The sequence below is a fragment of the Colius striatus genome, chromosome 9 (assembly GCF_028858725.1).
Source record: "Colius striatus isolate bColStr4 chromosome 9, bColStr4.1.hap1, whole genome shotgun sequence".
Classification (NCBI taxonomy): Eukaryota; Metazoa; Chordata; class Aves; order Coliiformes; family Coliidae; genus Colius; species Colius striatus.
In genome coordinates, this window is record NC_084767.1 from 20,953,735 (window position 1) to 20,973,868 (window position 20,134).

At 40.2% G+C, this 20,134-nt stretch overlaps 1 protein-coding gene across 3 annotated transcripts in view; it reads right to left on the reverse strand.

The window, feature by feature from the left end:
- Window positions 1-20,134, reverse strand: part of DIP2A (disco interacting protein 2 homolog A) — a 133,587-nt gene that overhangs the window by 40,573 nt on the left and 72,880 nt on the right. For 2 of the 3 annotated variants that reach the window (XM_062002256.1, XM_062002258.1), the window contains exons 5-13: window positions 18,755-19,000; window positions 9,667-9,795; window positions 8,739-8,858; window positions 6,682-6,879; window positions 3,981-4,072; window positions 3,635-3,745; window positions 2,717-2,840; window positions 2,333-2,442; window positions 1,844-1,946 (exon numbers count right to left, since the gene is read on the reverse strand). In XM_062002256.1, coding sequence (XP_061858240.1) covers window positions 1,844-1,946; window positions 2,333-2,442; window positions 2,717-2,840; window positions 3,635-3,745; window positions 3,981-4,072; window positions 6,682-6,879; window positions 8,739-8,858; window positions 9,667-9,795; window positions 18,755-19,000 — 1,233 coding nt within the window. The remainder of the gene's footprint in view (window positions 1-1,843; window positions 1,947-2,332; window positions 2,443-2,716; window positions 2,841-3,634; window positions 3,746-3,980; window positions 4,073-6,681; window positions 6,880-8,738; window positions 8,859-9,666; window positions 9,796-18,754; window positions 19,001-20,134) is intronic. The other variant, XM_062002257.1, reaches the window with a different exon arrangement.

A 20,134-nucleotide genomic window follows, 5' to 3' on the forward strand; every position in this document is an offset into this window, starting at 1 on the left:
CCTCCAGTCTTGATCATGTTTTGATTCTGTGTGTTCCAGGATACATTAGCACACACTACCCAGTTATGGGATAAAGAACTAGTCATACCATAACGTTCTTCCAAACAGATTTCAAAGAGCAAAGTTTTTGGTTAATGGTAGCACAGATGAACTCTATGCATGTGGCCAAAACCAGGTGTAGTTCTTGTCTATTGATTGAGAGAATGACTGAAAACAAGTAGATCTCTCACTTTATTCAAATCGCTATGGATCTTTTGTAGGACATCATTAAGAAGATCCCTTTCTTTCTAAAAACAGGAAGTACTGTGGCCAAAACTGTGAGGCTGAAAGAAGCTATAAGCAAAAGAGAAGGCAAAGCTTTATAGTTTATATGGTTTATACAAGACAGAATGCTCCTGACAGTATCTCTAGTATGTGGCAATAGAAATTTGAAAAATGAATGCACAAGGACAAGAGAATTCAGTACTCTGTGAAGATCTGAAAAGCTAATGGCTAGCAACGCTACCCCACACTTGTCTGAAAATTAAGATGTATAGACCCTTTCGAGCCATAATCATTTGCCTTCATCCTTTCAGGATTCAGGAACAGCTGTACAACCCTTTACCTACATGCTGGGTGCACCTTCCTGTCACCCAGCACAGTTCTTGTAGTTGTAGCTGTGATGGGAAGGTGTCCTGATATTAATATGGGAAAGGGTCTTCTTTGCTAAGTAAAAACAGTAGAAATATCTGGCTATGAAAACCTTTTTTACCCTATCATACTATTTATTGGGACTTTGGACCACTATAGGTGTAAACCAATTGCTTGAAGGAGAAAGGGTAAAAAAAGTACAAAAGAGGACAGTTAGCAACTGTTGGCGCCTGTTCATGCCCTTGAATGCACCACCTAGAATCACAGACCAATTAATTGGGCCACAGATCAAGCAATTGGGCCAGATAACTTACACTAGGATTTTTAATTTTTTGATCTAGGCAGGAGGAGTCCAAGAGCAGTAAACACAAGCCAGATGGGGTGCTTTTTACTATTGCAACTCTCAGACTTTCTTGATCAAGCCTGTCTTTCAAGGGTCAAGTGTCACACTCTTAGGAACCACAAAATAGAAGGGCTATGAGGACTATGACACATATTGCATCTCACCTAGTCATTATCAGGTTTCAAGTCAACACTTCAAAAAGTCAATAACTACAACCCTTTCTGCTGAGAGAGAAAAAGCTGCATAACTGACACTGGCCTGACTGCACAGCATACCAGTCTACACTGTTAGGGCAGCTACAACTGGAATTGGCATAATTCAAAGCTCTCCAAGAAGAGATCCAAGCTACCCAAATGGCCTCCAGGATCAGTCTAAGAGAAATTGCAATTTCTGCTGGGAGGGCTCCTCTAATTCTGCATGTATGCATCTAAAACTAGACATCTTATGACTTCATGAAGTGTCTGGTGCATTCAAAAGACATTAGGGAGGACAAAACAGAATCATAACAAAGCTGTTTTCAAAAGGATGAAAAATCAGTTACCACCTTCATTATCAGTTACCTGGTATGCGAAAAATCTCTTACCACCAACTAACACATTTGTGAAGACTGAATAATCCAAACTCTTGAATAAAATCAATAAGAATCTTAGTACAAAATATTTTACATGTTATGATTTCATAAACAGCTTCTTGCTTTCCTTCACACATCACACCACTTATGAATGAGGAAGTTTGTCATTCCCTCTGCAGTTAAAGCTTCTACTGCTCATCTAAAGTTCTTTTAGGACAGTCAGCACAATTTTGCAACATACACTGTCAGAATACTCAAAGCTATGAGTATTATCTTTAAGTTCTACCTAACTAACTTACCTTCTGAATAACCGCATGCCTGAGTCAATGCATGACAGTGTGCCAGCATGGAAGCATGAGATATAGTAATGCCCACTGTGCTGCCCTCTTTACTTGTTTTGTACTGAAAAGAGAAAGTTTACATGAGTATTGGATTAACAGCAAAATTTAGAAAGCTTGCAGTACTGAACTGAAAGGGTATTTCATTATGAAAATCAACATACTCCCCCCACCATCCCCCACTAATATTACATGAAATCTGACCATTTCTCTATCCCAGTTAAATTGTCCCAGGGACATCAAAATGCCAATTATTCCCAATCTTCAGTCTGACTCAGCACAATCACTCAAATGACAGTTTGCTTGGCAACCATGAGGGAAACATTCTTCTTCCACAGTTAAAAATATTACAGTCATCTCTTATAATGCATCAAGAGATTAAAGGATGAAAAAGTGCTGTGACAAAATACAACAGAGTAATCGTAAATTAGGCATATTATAGTGGATCACCTCAATATAAGCAATCTCAGCACTGGCATCCCGTACTTGTGGATGCCAGTCCTTAGTTGGCTTTGCCAGATGCTTCCCATCAATCACAAACCAAATGAGACGAGGCCAGCCTTTAAAGAAAAAGAAAAGTTACTGTCATTGCAGTTTAAAAAATCTAGAGTTTTTTCCCAGTATTCAGGGATAACAACAGTAGGCAAGCAAAAGCTGCAGTATCACCCCTTGATGTAAGAAGCAACACTAAGTAGCGCCTTGACAATGAAGGCAGTTGTTCTTTATATGAAAGCTAGAAGCATGCAAGCAAACTCAAAGACTGTTGTTTAACAGTAGCAATCGATATACCTGCTCTTTAGCCTATAAAGAAATTTAAGTGGCTTAAAAACATACCTTTGAATGTAACCACCTCGCCAGTCTGAGCTTTAGGAAGGCCTTTCTGACAGGCATCAGTGGTTAAAGCTAGTGTTACTCCACAGCTGCCCAAAAGAAATCCAATCTGCTGACTGCCAGCATCCTACAGAGAAACCATGTTATAGCAAACTTAAAAATAATGAAGCTTTTGTACAGTTGTACAGTAAATTCTCCATGTTTATAAAATACTAAACCAAGTTGTATAACAAAGGGAAAAAAAACCTAAAAAAACTTCTAGCCCATAAGAACTTTTTGGGAAGACAAAGACTGAAGTCTATGCTCAAAAGGCTTAGTTTTGCTTAGTTTCAACTGGCAATAGACTTGGCAAGTAATGGTAGCAAAGTAGTGTCAAAAGCGATGGTTGTCCATTCCTCTCCAAACCAACGAGGATGTTCCTAAGTTCTTGATAAAACAGAGAGGTGGTTTGATGCTGTTTGAGTCCCGAGGCACTGACGAGCAGAGCCTGTAGCTTCTTAGCTCTGATTTCACACTATTCCTAACAATCTCAATGTGTGTGGGATTATTCTGACATTTCCAGCAACTGCTGTCTCAACCTGCCTGTGCTCTTGTTGCTCAGCATGAAAGCTGAAAAGACAGCACTTATATGTTATATTTTAAGAAATACTTTCACATATCTTTTAAAAAATAATGAATTAAAACAACTCCTACAGTTACATATCCTAAAATAGTTAATTTACTAGCTTCATACCATTTCCCCTTCTCCCTAACTAAATCTTAAACACTTTGCAAACATGTAACAAGTGCTGCATAGTTCAGCTGATGCACCATACTGCTTTAAAAAGTGCAGGTTCTGAGGGCTCATGTATAAGGCCTAGAGGATTCAGACCCCAACACTTTACTTACAAAGCCATAAAAATGCTGAATGTGTTTGCATACCTTCCTTGTCAGTGGAACTTCTATTGGGACAGGAATAAGTTCTGCCAGGAGACAACCATAAAATGCCACCATAAACATAACTGGGTCGCTGTTAGGAAACACAAGAGCTACCTGCAAAACCACATTAAAACAACAAGAAGTTTTTGTCATCATTTGGGGTGGAAAGGCTGCTTTCTAATTTGTGGAAAAAATTATTTACAACAATACTCAAGTTTGAATTTAAACTAGGAACAGAAATACTAAATGTTGAGATAATACAGTATTACAAGTCAGTGTTACAAAGCTTTGTTCAGCTACAGCTGTCCCTCCCTATTTCATCCAGAGACCCTCTCCAACAGAAGCCTACCCGGTCTCCAGGCTTCAGCAGTGGCTCATTCTTAGTGGTCAGCTTGTTTAGCAGGGTATATGCCAACTTCAAGCTTCGACTCCACAGTTTGCCTAAACAAAAAAAGATAGTACAGAAATTAAAACATGGAGACTAAAACATCAATATTTAATTGGCAAATCTTAAGTGCCTTATATACACACTAGGTAAGTTAGTGGTAGTAGAATAGGGTCAACAGGCGTACGAGCAAGTAACTGAGGCAAACCAAACATTTTTGTGAAAGCAATCCCACCTCAAAAACCTACTAAATTCTTCCAATGCTTCAGTGCTTGTGTGCACACATACATGTAGTATGGTTGATACAAGCTGACTGCATTTCCAAAAGGCACTGAAGACTCCTTTCTAAGGGCTCTTAGAGAAATAAAACTGCTCGGGATAAAGAAAAAAATCCTAAACAAGACAAAAAATTAACTGAAATTTAAGAAACAAAGGCTAAGAATAAATCACAATATCTGTGTCTGTGCAATGTCACCTCTGTTCTCAGTTGTGTGTACACAGCTCTCAATAATTCAGAAGAACATTATTCCAAGCTATTAAATACAAAGTAAAAAATCTAACTACTTATTTCACACTATATAAAAATCTATTTTTGATTTTTAGCCTAAGGAAAAAAAAAAGAGCTTTGCTAAAAAAACCCCTCTCCCTGTTAACATAGAAATGAGTAACTGCAAACCCCTTCCACTGTAAATGGTAAATCAAAGCAAGAATCCCTCAAAGCAGCATGCTGTGGCAAACAGCATGCATTTGGAACTCAGCTTTCCGGTATGAGATCTTTATCATAGACTGACTTCCACACTCCATTCCTTCAGACCTTGTAGCAACCATCAGTTATTTTGTGTTTGGCAGTCTCAAACGTCTTCAATTTAATGTTTGTTTTTTTCTGTGTAATTCACAGTTATATATTAAAAAAAAAAGTTAGACAGGATCCAAGCACATCAAATACCCAGTTCTATGAAGAACAGAGCAGTTGGCAGAGAGTCCAGGTAGAATTTAGAGCCTGGCTTGTTTCTAGTTTGCCTTTTCCTTCCTGTCTTTCTCTCTTTTTTTTTTTTAAAAGTTTAGAACTAAACGTGATATTCTAAACAGTTCTCTAAGTGCCACCACAAGGTAAGGAAACTGATGCACCTGCTGAGTTACATTTCCTGTAAGTATACTTCATCTGCAGGCAATGCAAACATTAAATTTGAACATTCTAACATACTATATACAATGAACTGGAGTTCCACAGGGATGGGTTCTAGGGCCAGTCTTGTTTAACATCTTCATCAACAACCTGGATGAGGGGACAGAGTGTACCCTCAGCAAGTTGGCTGATGACACCAAACTGGGAGGACTGGCTGATTCCCCAGAAGGCTGTGCTGACATTCAGAGGGATCTTGACCAGCTTGAGAGTTGGGCAGAGAGGAACCTCATGAGGTTCAACAAGGACAAGTGCAGAGTCCTGCATCTGGGGAGGAACAACCCTATGCACCAGTACAGGCTGGGGATTGACCTGCTGAAGAGCAGCTCTGCAGAGAGAGACCTGGGAGTCCTGATTGATAATAAGCTAACCATGAGCCAGCAATGTGCCCTCATGGCCAAGAAGGCCAATGGTATGCTGGGATGCATCAAGAAGAGTGTGGCCAGCAGGTCAAGGAAGGTTCTTCTCCCTCTCTACTCTGCCCTGGTGAGGCTTCATCTGGAGTCCTGTGTCCAGTTCTGGGCTCCTCAGCTCAAGAGGGACAGGGAAGTGCTGGAGAGAGTCCAGTGCAGGGCCACCAAGATGATCAGGGGACTGGAACATCTTTCATACAAGGAAAGGCTGAGGGAACTGGGGCTGTTTAGTCTGGAGAAGAGGAGACTGAGGGGAGATCTTATTAACATTTATAAATATCTAAAGGGTGGGTGTCAGGAGGTTGGGACATCCCTTTTTTCTATAGTAGCTAGCAACAGGACAAGGGGTAATGGGAAGAAGCTGGAACACAAAAAGTTTCACTTAAATATAGGAAAAAACTATTTTACTGTTCAGGTGAGGGAGCCCTGGCACAGGCTGCCCAGAGGGGTTGTGGAGTCTCCTTCCTTGGATGTCTTCAAGACTTGCCTGGACACGTTCCTGTGCAACCTGATCTAGGTTGACCTGCTTCTACAGGGGGGTTGGACTAGATGATCTCTAAAGGTCCCTTCCAACCCCTACCATTCTGTGATTCTATGAACTGCTGCAGTTAGCTGTCCTGGGGGGCTTAAAAGAAATGTAGTTACTACAATACTTCTAGTTCATTGATACAGGTGAGTTTCACTTCCCACAATAACAACCATAATATGCTCCTGAAGTACAAACCTCCTCTATAAGGATATGCACAAACATGCTAAAATTTAACATCTACTCTGCGAATAGGAAGAGTGCACTATTACTCATCTGTTTCTTCCTCCTATTTTAAACCAGGTTATTTTTACTGTTCTTCCAAGAAAAAAAACCACAATTGTTTGAAATTTACAAACAAATGCCAAGAAGAATCAATACCACATCCATTTTCCCTTCATTAACTTTCTTTGAAATGCTTTTCATATACAATGAATTCACAGTTGCATTCAAATAGCAATCTCCAAGTGGCTGTGAGCAAAGTCAGTCCCTCTTTTGTGAGGCAAACCTTCACTCTTCCTTACAGTTAGCACCAGCACATACCGTAGGTGAGCGTGTAAATGGCTTTCCCAGTGGTGTCCAATGCGGTCAGACACGGGGCTTTCGGCTGGGTGGTTCCCCAGCGCTGCAGGGCAGCCAGCAGAGAAGGCGGCCAGTTGGTCACCACGCCTAAGGGTTCACCCTTCAGCACATTCACTTGATTTCCTTCAGGCTTTGGTTGATTTGGGTCAGGCTGTTGCACTGAAATCAGAGCACAGTAAAACAGCAAATATCAATCATCACAAAAGTGCAAGTTACACTTAATGGACAATTCTACAAACTGTTCTCATCTTCCTCACAGCTATCATTACTTCTCCAATGCTTTAGGGTGATGCTATGCTAATTGTATGCTGGCTTCACAAAAAAAGAGAGTTACCATCAACTTAGATTTCTGATTCCACAATATTCAAAGGACCTGGCCACAGTGACAGAATTTGAACCCCTAGTTCCCTCTCTCTCCTTTGGAAAGATGGTATTTTCTGCTGTTTGTTCTGCACATCTATTTAAATGAAAGCCTATACCAAGTCAAGAAATGTTATCAGAGAGAATGGCTTCAGTGACAACTGGACATTCATTTTTGCTGCCAAATTCTCAACAAGTGATGAAGAATGACACACTGCTTCTGTGACAATACATTAAAAAAATGGAAAAAAAGATGCTAGATGAAATGCTCCTGGAGTGGGTTATCTGCAATTAAAACTGAGTTTGTTTGACTTCCAGATAATCTCTTTCAACTGTGGAACACTGCAGGGTTTGTAAGCCATTTTCTCTCCAAGTAGCCTGCTATTAAAATCCTGTTCCAAGGTGCTCAAGAAGGTAAAGTATCTTGATCTTAGCAAAACAAAGTCACAGTTGGATTTAGTTAACACTTAATCTATGCAATAACCAAAATTAACAGCTCAAAACGAGCTTTAAAAGCTCTGCTTTCCACAATGACACACATGTACCTCAATCCTGAAAAATCTTCAGTGGAAGACTAGAACTGCAATCACTTCATATCTTGAAGTACCAGGGAACCTAGTAGCAGCTGCTTAAAAATATCATCTCAAGAACAAGACTTTCATTTAATCTCTAAGACTAAGATAACAGAACAAAAAATCACTCTCCAAAATCAGCTGATGCAGCTGGTTTTAAGGACAGCTACATATTGCTAAGCAACTTCTACAATTGTTAGAGATACTTTTCTTTCTACCCAGACACATGTACACAGAGCTATAAACTCTGGGTTTCAGCTGAGCAGTCTGCAGAGTGTGTACATGCACTATCCTTTCATGTCATGTGCAGACAAGAAATACTGCACAGCGCACTCATTGCATTGAATTCCTCTGAACCTCTAAAATAAAGTTTCTGTATTTCAGGAAAAGGATATTAACATCTATGCAAACAATATTATCACCATATATTCCAGTTACTAGAAACTGTATTTGGGCACTGACCAACTACAGAGCAGTTTGCAGCTGAATGCAAGTGGCCAGAGAGGCCATGAAACCTCCATGTTCAGAGATGCTCAGAACTGGACTGGACTCAGTCCTAAGCAGCCTGATCTACTCAGACCTGTTTTTAAAAAGAGGTTGGTTAGAGGCTTTCAGAGGTCTACTGCATCACCAGGGTATGCCCTCACTTACTCCAAAGATTTCCCTCTTAAATCTCTGATTACCACAAGGCAAAGTTTAGAATCTGAGGCAAAAAAAGACGGTAGGGCCATCACCAAACATGTCTGGATGCACCAATGAATTTTTTGTCAAATAATTGAATTTCTCCACGTATTGTAAATCATTTTAGTATTCACTAGCTCATCACATTAGTCCAAACTGGGATAAACAGGAAGAGTTTGCAGAGTGAGGGAGAAGTAGAGAATGAGTACACTGAGTAAGAGGGTTGAGTTGAACATTGTTTCACTTGTGACAGCATATGACCTTTCTCTCCCCAATATAACAACTCTACCACTATTTGGTTTGTATTGGGAAAACAAGATGAAAACATCACTTTCTAAGAAGTATCAATTCTTTTGCCAACTGCATACACAAAGAAAAATGGCATTTAAAAGATAATTAATTAACCTTCTAGCAGTTCTTCAAAATCATCAACAAAAAACTCTTTCAATGGTGGGCGCTTTGGTCTTTTCAAGGTATTTAGAAGCTGCTGGATTTTAGAGGACACTCTGCTATTCACTGGGACACCTGCCAAACAGAAAAGACATATTACTTAATGTATATTAATAAACATACATTAAAAACACATGCTGCCACACTGCTGACAACATCATGCTAAGCTCAGCACACCTTTCAGGTGGAAGAGTCATTCAAGATGAGCAGCTTCTTTAAAAAAAATCAACCCAGCTTTAATCAGTAAGTTTCAACCACGGATTTATTTGTTCTCAAACAATACTGTTCCCAAGCTACCTGACTGATACATAACACCTTCTCACACTGCAATTCAGCTTTTCAAACTGCGGACTCCCTTGTGAGATTACAACACAAACATGAAGAATGCTATTTTCTTCAACAGTCTAGGTATTGACTACATCTTAGCACTGATTCAGTTCTGAAAGTGTGAGAATGCTTGGAAAAATTAAGTGACTCTTTCAATATTTTACAGGGCTAGCAAAAAAAAAAAAATCAGAACACAAAACCACATCAAATGTTGATTTTCATTTGTGTATGTGATATACTAAATATAAATGTGTATATTTGTTTGTATTTATTGAAATTTAAAGCTCCAAGGCAATATAAAATGTGAGACTAAAGGGCTTCTGTTGCCTTTTACTATAGAAATACATAGAAATGGACACATGGCTCCTACTAGCAGAACACAGGAACTGCAGTACAGTTTCCTGTCCTGTGGCCGACCAACGGATACATCCAACTGCTGCAAAGCTCTGGTGAGGACAGGCACATAGTGCTCGATGGGTGCCACACTCTGTCACCCATTTGCTTGCTCAGGAAAAGGGACATAGATTGAAAGGCAGGAGGTTTATAATACAATCACCGTCTGCAGTTTCCAAAATGCTGCTGTTGTAGCCTCTTGGAACTCCTCGTACTGATGCTACCTGTGGATGCTCATGATGTAAATGTTCCACCAGGCCAGTGGTTACATCTGGAGGTGCAGAGTGGTTATCTGTAGAAACGGAAGACAGACACAGAAGCTCATCAGTCATCTTAAGAACCATATCCAAAGTTGCTTCTTACAGTGTTCCTGCTGTTTTCTCATGTGTTTTTAACAAAACTCTGATTCCTCTAATAAAACTGTAACTAAAACCTTCCAGATACACAGGGAATCCTGAAAGGAACTGTCCTGTCTCTCCAGAGTTGAGAGGAGTGCTTCCAACTTTCAAAGGGATCCAAACAAATTCTGACAAACAGGGTGAGCTGTGGGTCACTCCACTTCAAGATGAAAGCAAGTACATTCACTATGAGTAAAACAGCACAAGTCTACAAAGAAAGCCTGTCTCATCTCTCAGAAGAAAGACGGGCACCTGAAGTCTTGCCACAAAACTGGAATGATCAGTCTAAGGCCCATTGGAAGAGAAAGGAACAAGAGCATAAGGTTTAAATCAATGGTACTTTTGCCCCAGGGTAACATGAAGCATTTATTTACATTCTGCAGGCTACAAGAGACAGAAACACAGATTAAGACTGAAGGTGGCAAAGACAGCATACTTAAGTCTGAACACAACTCAAGGATGGACAATGAGAGATGAGACACTGCCTTTAGAGGAACTGCTGGCTTAAAAAAACCTCTCAGCTGCAGTTTATAAGACCAGTCATGGTTTTCCTTAGCAGCTTTCCTTACCATCTGTTTTTAACATTCTCACAACAAATACTGAAGGTAAAAGCTTTCTATTTATTTTGTGGTACAGGCATAGCATACTCTTCATTACAGCACCTACCACTGAGAACAGCTGGAATGTCTGCAACACTCAAAAAAACCTGTGGTGTAGATGCCAGTTTTATAGACATAAACTGCTCACGACAGATGAATTTAGCACAGGGTTTTCTGAGGCATGAGGTGGTCACTTATGGCTGGATATGACATGCTGTTTTAGCTTAGTGGTGTGTGCTACAAGCAAAAAAATAAATACTTATTTTAAAGTTATCATTTATATTTGCATAAGGAAAGCAGGGCATTTCTCAAACCCTCACATACTGACGAGAACCACCTTGTAACAACCTTGAGGCAAAAGCCTGCTTTGCTTGGAACTGTACCACATTTCTGTGCTGCAGAACGAAGCTTAGGGAACACCATCACTCCAAAATTGTGACATAGACTACGTAATAATTTTGAGTAGAATCAAAGATTAGGGAATGGCAGTATCTGGAAGAAGCGTTCAAACAAGGATTGAGGGCCCAAAACATTCATAATCCTAAGGAGTAAAAATAGGATTGCAACAGGAAAGAGCCTACGAACATGCTGGGACACTGTGCTGGCAGAACTTCTTGGGGTCATGCAGCTCTGCAGTGACACCTCTTGAAGGGTCTCAGCACGCCACAAACTGCAGAAAGAACCCAAAGCACAGGGAGGTCTAGGCAGTGCTTTGAATTACATGTATTGCCCCACATATGTTGAGGAAGTGATTAGCACTAAGAGAGCAAGTGTTCATAGCTCTGTTCAGATTTCCAGAGCTGACAGACAAGACACCAGTACAGCTCTGAGTGGTTTGAGAAGGATCAGCAGCAGTAAAAATTAAACTCTTTCCCATACTTTCCAGTGGTCATCATTGTAATGCCAATTTTTGTATTGCAGAGACCTGCCTTGCTAGGTACCAAGAAAGGTCCACAAATTTCTTTCATATGAGTAAAGTACATGAAGGACAAATCATCACTTCATCTCACTGCCAAACGCCCAACTTTGTACCAGTAACAGGAAAAGGTGACAACTGTGGGCAAAGCTGATCTGTATAACCACTTTACAGGACATACAGAAAGCCCATGTCTTCAGAGTACATTAAAACACCTCCACTGTGTTTTATATACTTTTTGAGCTGCCATTTGATGGTTTGGTTGACTTTTTTTCCCCTTAGCTTTAGTGAAGTCCCAAAACAGAGACTTGATGCAGCATCCAAATTGATCACAGGATACAGAGTCAAATGTACCTTGTTCTCATAATGCAGTATTAGCTCAAAAGTCCATACCTCTCAACTAACAAACCCTGCAGTGATTATCAATGCCTAAAGCTTCCACTCTTTGAACACACCAGCAAGAACTACAATTAGGGATGTCCCAACAGTATGACTTCATCAGTGGAGGGCCCCAAAATGGCTTTTCTACAGATGAAGTTGTCACTGTTAAACATGAAGGTGACTCAAAATGTACATTGGAAGTAATGTAGACATAGTTACAAATACAATAACCAAGAGGGACGACAAGAGAAACTGACACTTGTTATGAGACCTGGTGCACACATGAGTTAGCAGCAGTGTATAAAGTACAGAAGTTGAAATGCTGAATGGATGCAGGTTTTACTATGCCTAATGCTGTTGGAGAAAAAAAAAAAAGTTCCACCCACATGCAGGAGGCAGATATTTGAAATACAAAAGCTCTGCAATTAGAAGCTCTGAAAACAACATAAGGAAGAAGCTATGTGAGAACATTTACGGAAGAGCTGTGTACTTGGGAACGGCTCAAAGAAATCACACAAAAAATGAGGACACTCAGAGAAGAAATAAAAAGCCCATTAACAATCATTCCTAACTGGAGACAAGCACAAAAATTAGCTATATATGGAGGTGCTAATCTACAGCATTCACGTTATCTTATGGGCATCTCAGAGCCAAGTTTCACATAAATTACCATAGAAAGGAAATGGCAAGGGGCCTTATGAACAACTGTCTCTCACTCTGAAATCTTGAGAAGGCAAAATTGCTCTATGCAAGTGGAAGGAGTAAGTTCAATTTTCAGGATTTATGCTCAGATAAAAATCATATTAGCTTCATTAATTATTTAGACATTTCATTAATACATGCTCATATGAATCCATGAAATTTAGTCTGCATCATCCAGAGATACTGTGGCAAAGCAGAGAAAGAGAAATGGTGGGTAGACAGAAAAAAAAAGAGTCTGAACAGACTCATGACTTCAGTAAAAAGTTAATTGGGTTTAGAAGACAGAGATAAATGCAAGCAAGCAGTGGCCCATGAAAGATAACAGAAAATTAAAAGCTAGGTGTTAGAGAGAAAGTAGTCTCTAAGCAACCTAGGAGTGAAGGTTCAAATACTTCAGAAAAATCTGTACCTAGCAGGAAGGGGACCTAGACATGACTCTTCTGTCTCTAGGGAACCACTCAATCAAAATGGACATTTAAAGGAAGTGTAATAAATTGCATTGGAACAATAAACCAAAAGGGAGCACACCAACCCACATAGAATACAAAACAGGATCCACAAGGCACTACCCTTCATTCTTGCATTTCCTCTTCAATAAACTCTTTTAAACTCTAACACATGTCACATCAGTTCAAAACACCTACCTTTACAACCCTGCTACCCCTTAAGAAAAGGAACTGTAGTTTCAGTAATCTTTCAATAAATACTGGGTCAAATACAATGATAATCCATTTCCCCAGCTACTCAAACAACAGCTAAGTTGGGAAATAATCCACAGTTGTAAACTTGAAAAAAAGCCTAGACACACTGTAAGTCTTATTAATTTTAAAGAAAATACTACACTAAAAGAAAAAAAGCCCCCAAACCAGCACATAGATGTTGTTCTTGCCTTTACAGGGGAAAGGCAGACAGCTTAAAAATAATGCATGTCCCTATCTGACTTTATTAAATACTGTAACCTTGCACTTACAACACCACAGTCTATTGCCCAGAACTGGACAGAGGACTCCAGATGAGGCCTCACCAGGGCATAGTAGAGGGGCAGAAGAACCTCCCTTGACCTGCTGGCCACACTCTTCTTAATGTATTCCAGGATGCCATTGCCCTTCTTGGGCCAATGCTGCACGAGGGCACATTGCTGGCTCATGTTCAGTTTATTATCAGCCAGCACTCCCAGATCTCTCTCTGCAGAGCTGCTCTCCAGCAGGTCACCCGCAGCCTGTACTAGTGCAGGGGGTTTAGTGATGACATTCAGGATGAGTTGTTCCATCACCTTTCCAGGGATGGAGGTGAGGCTGATCGGCCTGTAGTTTCCTGGGTCGTCCTTCCTACCCTTTATGAAGACTGGAGTGACATTGGCCTTTCTCCAGTCCTCAGACACCTCGCCTGTTCTCCATCATTGTTCAAAAATGATGGAGAGAGGCTTAGCAACCACATCAGCCAGCTCCCTCAGCACTCCTGGATGCATCCCATCAGGACCCAAGGCTTAAGCTTGCTCAACAAGTCTTTAACCTCTTCTTCTTCCACCCAGGGCAAGTCCTCTGCTGTTCAGGCCATCCTACTATCCTTGCTGGACTGGGCTTCCCGAGGGCCAGCCTTGGCTGTAAAGACTGAAGCAAAGAAGACATTCAGCAGTTCGGCCTTCTCTGCATCCTCGGTCACCAGGTCACCCTCTGTGTTTAGCAGCAGGCCCACATTCCCCCTCGTCATCCTTCTGCTGCTGATGTACTTGAAAAATGCCTGGCTAAATTTAAACTTCCCTGGATAAATTTAATTCTAGAAGGACTCTAGCCTTCCTAGTTGCACCCCTGCATGCCCTGGCAATGTTCCTATGATCTCATAATTCATAGAATCATAGAATGGAAGTGGCTGGAAGAGACCCTTACAGATCATTTAGTCCAACCCCCCTGCAGAAGCAAGTCCACAAAGATCAGGTCACACAGGAACACAAGCCTCCCTGGGCAGCCTGTGCCAGGCCTCCCTCACCTGAACAGTAAAATAGCTTTTCCTTATGTTTAAATGGAACTTTTTGTGTTCTGACTTCTTTCTGTTACCCCTTGTCCTGTCACTAGATACAACAGAAAAAAGTGATGTCCTGACATCCACCATTTAGATATCTGTAAATATCTATGAGATCCTCTACCCCCCGATCCCCACCAGTCTCCTCTTATCTAGGTAAAACAGCCCCAGGTCCTGCAGCTTTCCTCATAAGATGTTCCACTATCATTACAAATATGAGCCAGAGAAGATGAGCTGCAAAAGAACAATCTGCTGAACTTTAATTTTCCAACATATTAAAATTGTGATTAGTTATTCAGTACATATTCAAAACAGAATATTTTAGTAAGGCATAGTATTTAAGATATGTAATATGCCTTTAGTGTTGCCGATGTCAGCACATTAACTGATAAAATAAATAACTTATGGTCTAGGACAAATCAAAAGGGTCCTTTCTGAAAGTGTACTCCTATTTCTTGGTATTGAAGAAAACATGCAATGTAAGGCCATTTTCATATTCTTCTGAGCAAGGAAGACTAGAGATAAACATGAAAAATGTCACAAGTGAATTGTAGTTGGACATGCACAAGTTACCAAGCTAGGAATGAAAACTGGAATATGACATGCATTTCAGAAACAAGAAAGATCTTTCTTATGCAAAAGAACATTTAATTTTTTGTCAAAAGCACTGAAAAAAATGTACCTTTATAAATATTTTTAGTAGATAAGCTCTTAACGATCTCTGAACTTCCTTTCTGATGGATACTATAACTGCATATTTATTTCTCATTAATTAAATTTCAGACTATTCCACTGCATGCAATACAACATTTAGCTACTTAAATGCTGGACTTTGAATTGTTAATAAGGCTTTTATTTTGCATACAATTTTGATTATGGAATCCCAGAGGTTGGAAGGGACCTCCAGAGTCCAACCCCCTGCTAAAGCAGGTTCCCTTCGATCAGGTCACACAGGAACATGTCCAGGTGGGTTTGGAAACTTCCAGAGGAGGAGACTCCAGACCCTTCCTGGGCAGCCTGTGCCAGGGATCCCTCATCTGCACATTCAAGCAGTTTTTCCTTCTGTTTAAGTGGAATTTTTTGTGTACAACCTTATGTCCATTACCCCTAGTCCCGTTGCTGGACACTACAGAAAGAAGTGTCATCCCATCCTCCTGACACTCACCCTTCAGGTACTTGTAAGTGTGGATGAGGTCCCCCCTCGGTCTTCTCTTGCCCAGGCTATAAACTGGACCAGTTCCCGTAGCCTTTCCTCATAAAAAAGATGTTCCAGTCTCCCAATCATCTTGGTGGCCCTGTGCTGGACTCTCTCCAGAAGTCCCCTGTCCCTCTTGAGCTGAGGAGCCCAGTACGGTAACTCCAAGATGTGGCCTCATCAGGGCATAGTAGAGGGGGAGAAGAACCTCCCTTGACCTGCTGGCCACACTCTTCTTGATGCACCCCAGGATGCCATTGGCCTTCTTGGCCACGAGGGCACACTGCTGGCTCATAGTTAGTTTATTATCAGCCAGCACTCCCAGGTCTCTCTGCAGAGCTGCTCTCCAGCAGGTCAATCCCCAGCCTGTACTGGTGTATGGGGTTGTTCCTCCTCAGGTGCAGGACTCTGCACCTGCCCTTGTTGAGATTCCTCTCATGAGATTCCTGAGGTTCCTCTCTGCCCAACTCTCAAGCTGGTCAAGATCCTGCTGAATGGCAGCACAGCCTTCTGGGGAATCAGCCAGTCCTCCCAGTTTGGTGACAACCACTGCTCTCCCCTCATCTAGTCAGATAGTTAAATCATAGAAAGCTGTCAGGTTGGTCAAGTAGTATTTCCCCTCAGTGAAGCCATATTAACTGCTCCTAATAACCTTCTTTTCAGGTTCTTTTTGATGATTAAATACTCTTGACGGATAGCCTCTAAGAAGCTAGTTGTGAAATTAGGTATGTTTTTGTACAGTCTATCTCTATATCCTGTTATTATATATAACAGGATGCTGTGTTACATTTTGCATATCTTACAAGCTTTTACAGCTATATTGAGAATTTAATCAATTACACTTAAAATCACAGCTAACCTTCTGGGTTTATTTGTAGATTTTAAGGAGTTAAACATGATTCCTATAAATTCATAATATGAAATCCAGAATTCCCTCAGAACAAGGTGTAGATATCATCCACCTTACTTACATCTACTAAGTACCAAAACAATTTCAAATTTCTCCTTATAAATGAGCTTGGAAATGAGAAAACGAAAATTTGTATTTCTTTAAAGGCAGTAAGATGGGTATGTTTTGCACAAACAGGAAAAATTCCACTAGTAATAAAGTCACAAAACTCAATTGAAGAGGCAAACCCTTCTGTGTTTATGGATGGAGTACTTATGAAGTGCAGAAAAATGAACAAAGCCAAATGCTGCCCATAACTTCGTAAGACCAATCGAAATCCAACGTTTCAGCATACAGGAGCTTTCTAAATCAACAGCACTAAGTAAGCTTGATACATTTTGCCTTGTTAAACTTTGAGAATTCATCTCCATGCTTAGCTTCCAGAATAAAGAGATCACCATACAGAACAGAGGAGGGTGCAAAAGCATGTAGGAAAGACATATATAACACTTATAGACTCCAACACCTAAAAAGGCTTCTAGAACACAAAACAAGCTCCTACCTCTGTCCACCTCCACTTGCAGAAAAAATGCCTGCACTGTGAAAACTGGAATGATACTCATGGCAAAACAAATTAATCCCTGTTTCTGTCAGCACCTAAGCCACACAGAATATCCAGAAGATCTTCTTTCAGAGATCCTCTAGGTTGCTCATACTTCTTTCCCTGTTTCATAATGTGCTTTAGGAATCTGAATAGGCAAAATTCCTGGTCACAAACTACAAGCATTTGTTGAGTTTTGAAGTCTGTAGCTGATGCCCCAAACTGAGTATAAGGCAAAAAGAACTCAAAGGGTAAAGAATAGAGTATCATCAATAGCTGCCTGACACCTAGAAGAACTGCGCACTGTTTGTACCATCTGAACAGAGAAGTTTAACAGATACATATTTAGGCTCTCATAACATATGAAGGTAACAGCCAGATCAGCTAATGAATGGGTATTTGCAAAATATATTTGTGCCTTAAGTTATCATGTTAATTGACATCTCTAAGTATATAGAAGCCTGGTTTAAATCTAAAGCATTTCAACGTGTTTTCCTCACCTGACCTAACCTGTTCCCTGTAATGAAAGACAGAAAACTGTCTGTAGGGTGTATGTAGGTAGTCACAGACAAACACGAAGTCGGGTAAGTAGAGCACCAAAACTGCCAAAACCTGAAATCTCCAAGGACAAGATGAGTGATGGCTATTGCACACTACTAAAAGCACAAGAACTTCATGCTGTAGGCCACAAACGAAATTCAACTGATTCATTTTTTCTGAATTACTCTAGGGAAAAAATTATTTAACAAAGTTCTTGTTTCTCCTCTAAGTCCTTTCCATTGTTCAATATTATTGCAGACCTGTTGCACACACATAAGTTCACTATCAATCTTCAGTATAGTGTAAAAGACATTGTAAATATTACTTCCACAGTGGAAGAGCATGCCTTCCTCCCTCTCTACCAAATCTTGCAAAATCACATGACTACTTTTTTTCTGTTCTAAAATGCAGAGCACTAATCTCAAGTTCTGGTCCTTCAGCATTTCAGAGATTGAAACCAAACTCACATTCACATTTCAGCTTACCAGTACTTCTACACTTTCACTCTGGTTTCACTATAAAGGACTACTCACGACTTCAATTTTAATTAAAGGGAAAAAAGTCTGATTTGAGATTGAAATCTCGTTTTGCCAGTACCTCTGACTTCATAACTTTCCAAAAGGTTCTGGATGTTTTTCTAGTCTTTTGGATGTTTACCAATTGAGTCCCCTTTGAAATCCATAACCTGATACTGCTTAGGGTAAATACATGCAGGTTGGAAGGCATGCACCAAAAATATGATCCCTTTCAAATTCTGCTTTTGAATCCAGTGAAATTGAACTTTAGTTTCTTGATGAATCAAGCGTTTTACCACAAAGAATACATCTTCAGATCTCATGAGCAACTGGTTTGGTTTAAATTAAATACACATACATCATACATACCTGGTCAGTGGTCTGTACATTTTTAAGCTATTTACAGATATCTTCTGGTGAAGACTTTTGTATTTAGCCCTGCTTTGGGATTTTTAGTTTGATTGTATTGCAACCACACAGGCAGTTCTTTACTGACCTAGCTGGGTGTGTGCCATGAGATCTGCAAGCACAGTGGCAGCAGCGGTGGCAGTAGCAGTATTGGAAGCAGCAGCAGGTTTCCCTCCTGGATGAGATGAGGTGGAAGATGCAGAGGATGAGGTGGAGGAGCCCTGAATAACCCGGTTAAGCCAGGGCTCTACGTTGGAATGGCTCTGGAACGGAGTGGAGGTGATCCGCCCTTGCCGACGTAACGAGCCCTCATCTTCTGATGCTGACGATGTGTCTGTGATTAAAATAACGATGACAGGCATGTAATGTGGGAATGACCCAACAGGCAGGAACATGAAGTTTTTCCATGTTCTCCACGTAGCATTCTCACGTGCTACACGAGATGCATGTATTAAGCACATGGCATATTCACATGCACAAATTCTGCTCATTGTTAATGCAACATCTTCTACATATTATCGCTGGAACACACTTGAAGCAAAGTTTCAGTTGCCTCCTGTATTTGGAATGAGGTAGGACCTAGAAAAGCTGTCTACCATTCACTAACCCTTATCAGTGAGCATACCATACCTACTCCACTGAAAAATACTTCTGCTCTAAACAGGTAAGCTGGAACTCATCCCACCTGAATACATTCCATTACATTTTTTGTTGGGGATTTTCTGTGTATTTTCGGGGGGTGTGTGTGTATGTGTGTAATTCTTCACTTTTCAATTCCTTTGTCAAATTTTTTGAGGAATAATGACTAAAAAAAGCACAGTGCTATGCAGTTCAATGAAGGAGTAATTTAATTAATCTAAGAATAATTAAAAGGAATTTAAAAGCATGTATTTTAACCATATAAGCTGATACTAAAGAGCAATATATAGAAATACTTAGTAAATCCTGTTTTAATTCCAAATGTGCATTTGTTGTTGTTAGAAGTAGGGTTCCTACTTTAATTACCAGTTATTTACAACTTTCCAGAAGTTTCCCTTTGATACTCATCTTTCCATGTTTTTTATCCACTCAATACCAAATAAAAATAAATATCAAGAAAATACATCCTTGTTGATTTTGAGTGAAAATCCTAAACTTTTGTCACAGAAAAAACAATTTTGCCCTCCTAAAAAGACCGTTGCATTGTTAAGAACTTAATCCTTTAAATGTTCCCTCCCTTTGGTAATTAAAGGAAATCTCCTAGAACAATGCATTGCCCATATATTGATGAAGTTCACATCAAGTCAGTTTGTAAAGAGCCATTAAGCCACATATGATGGCCAGACCAATTAGGAAGTCAACAGGAGCTGAAAAAGAGCTTCTGAAAAAAATAGCGTATGCATTACTATTCTCTAGAGTCTCTCCCAGACACAGAAATCCTGGGTGACAGTGGAATGGGTTACAGTAGAAATTCCTTAATTTTGGTGGG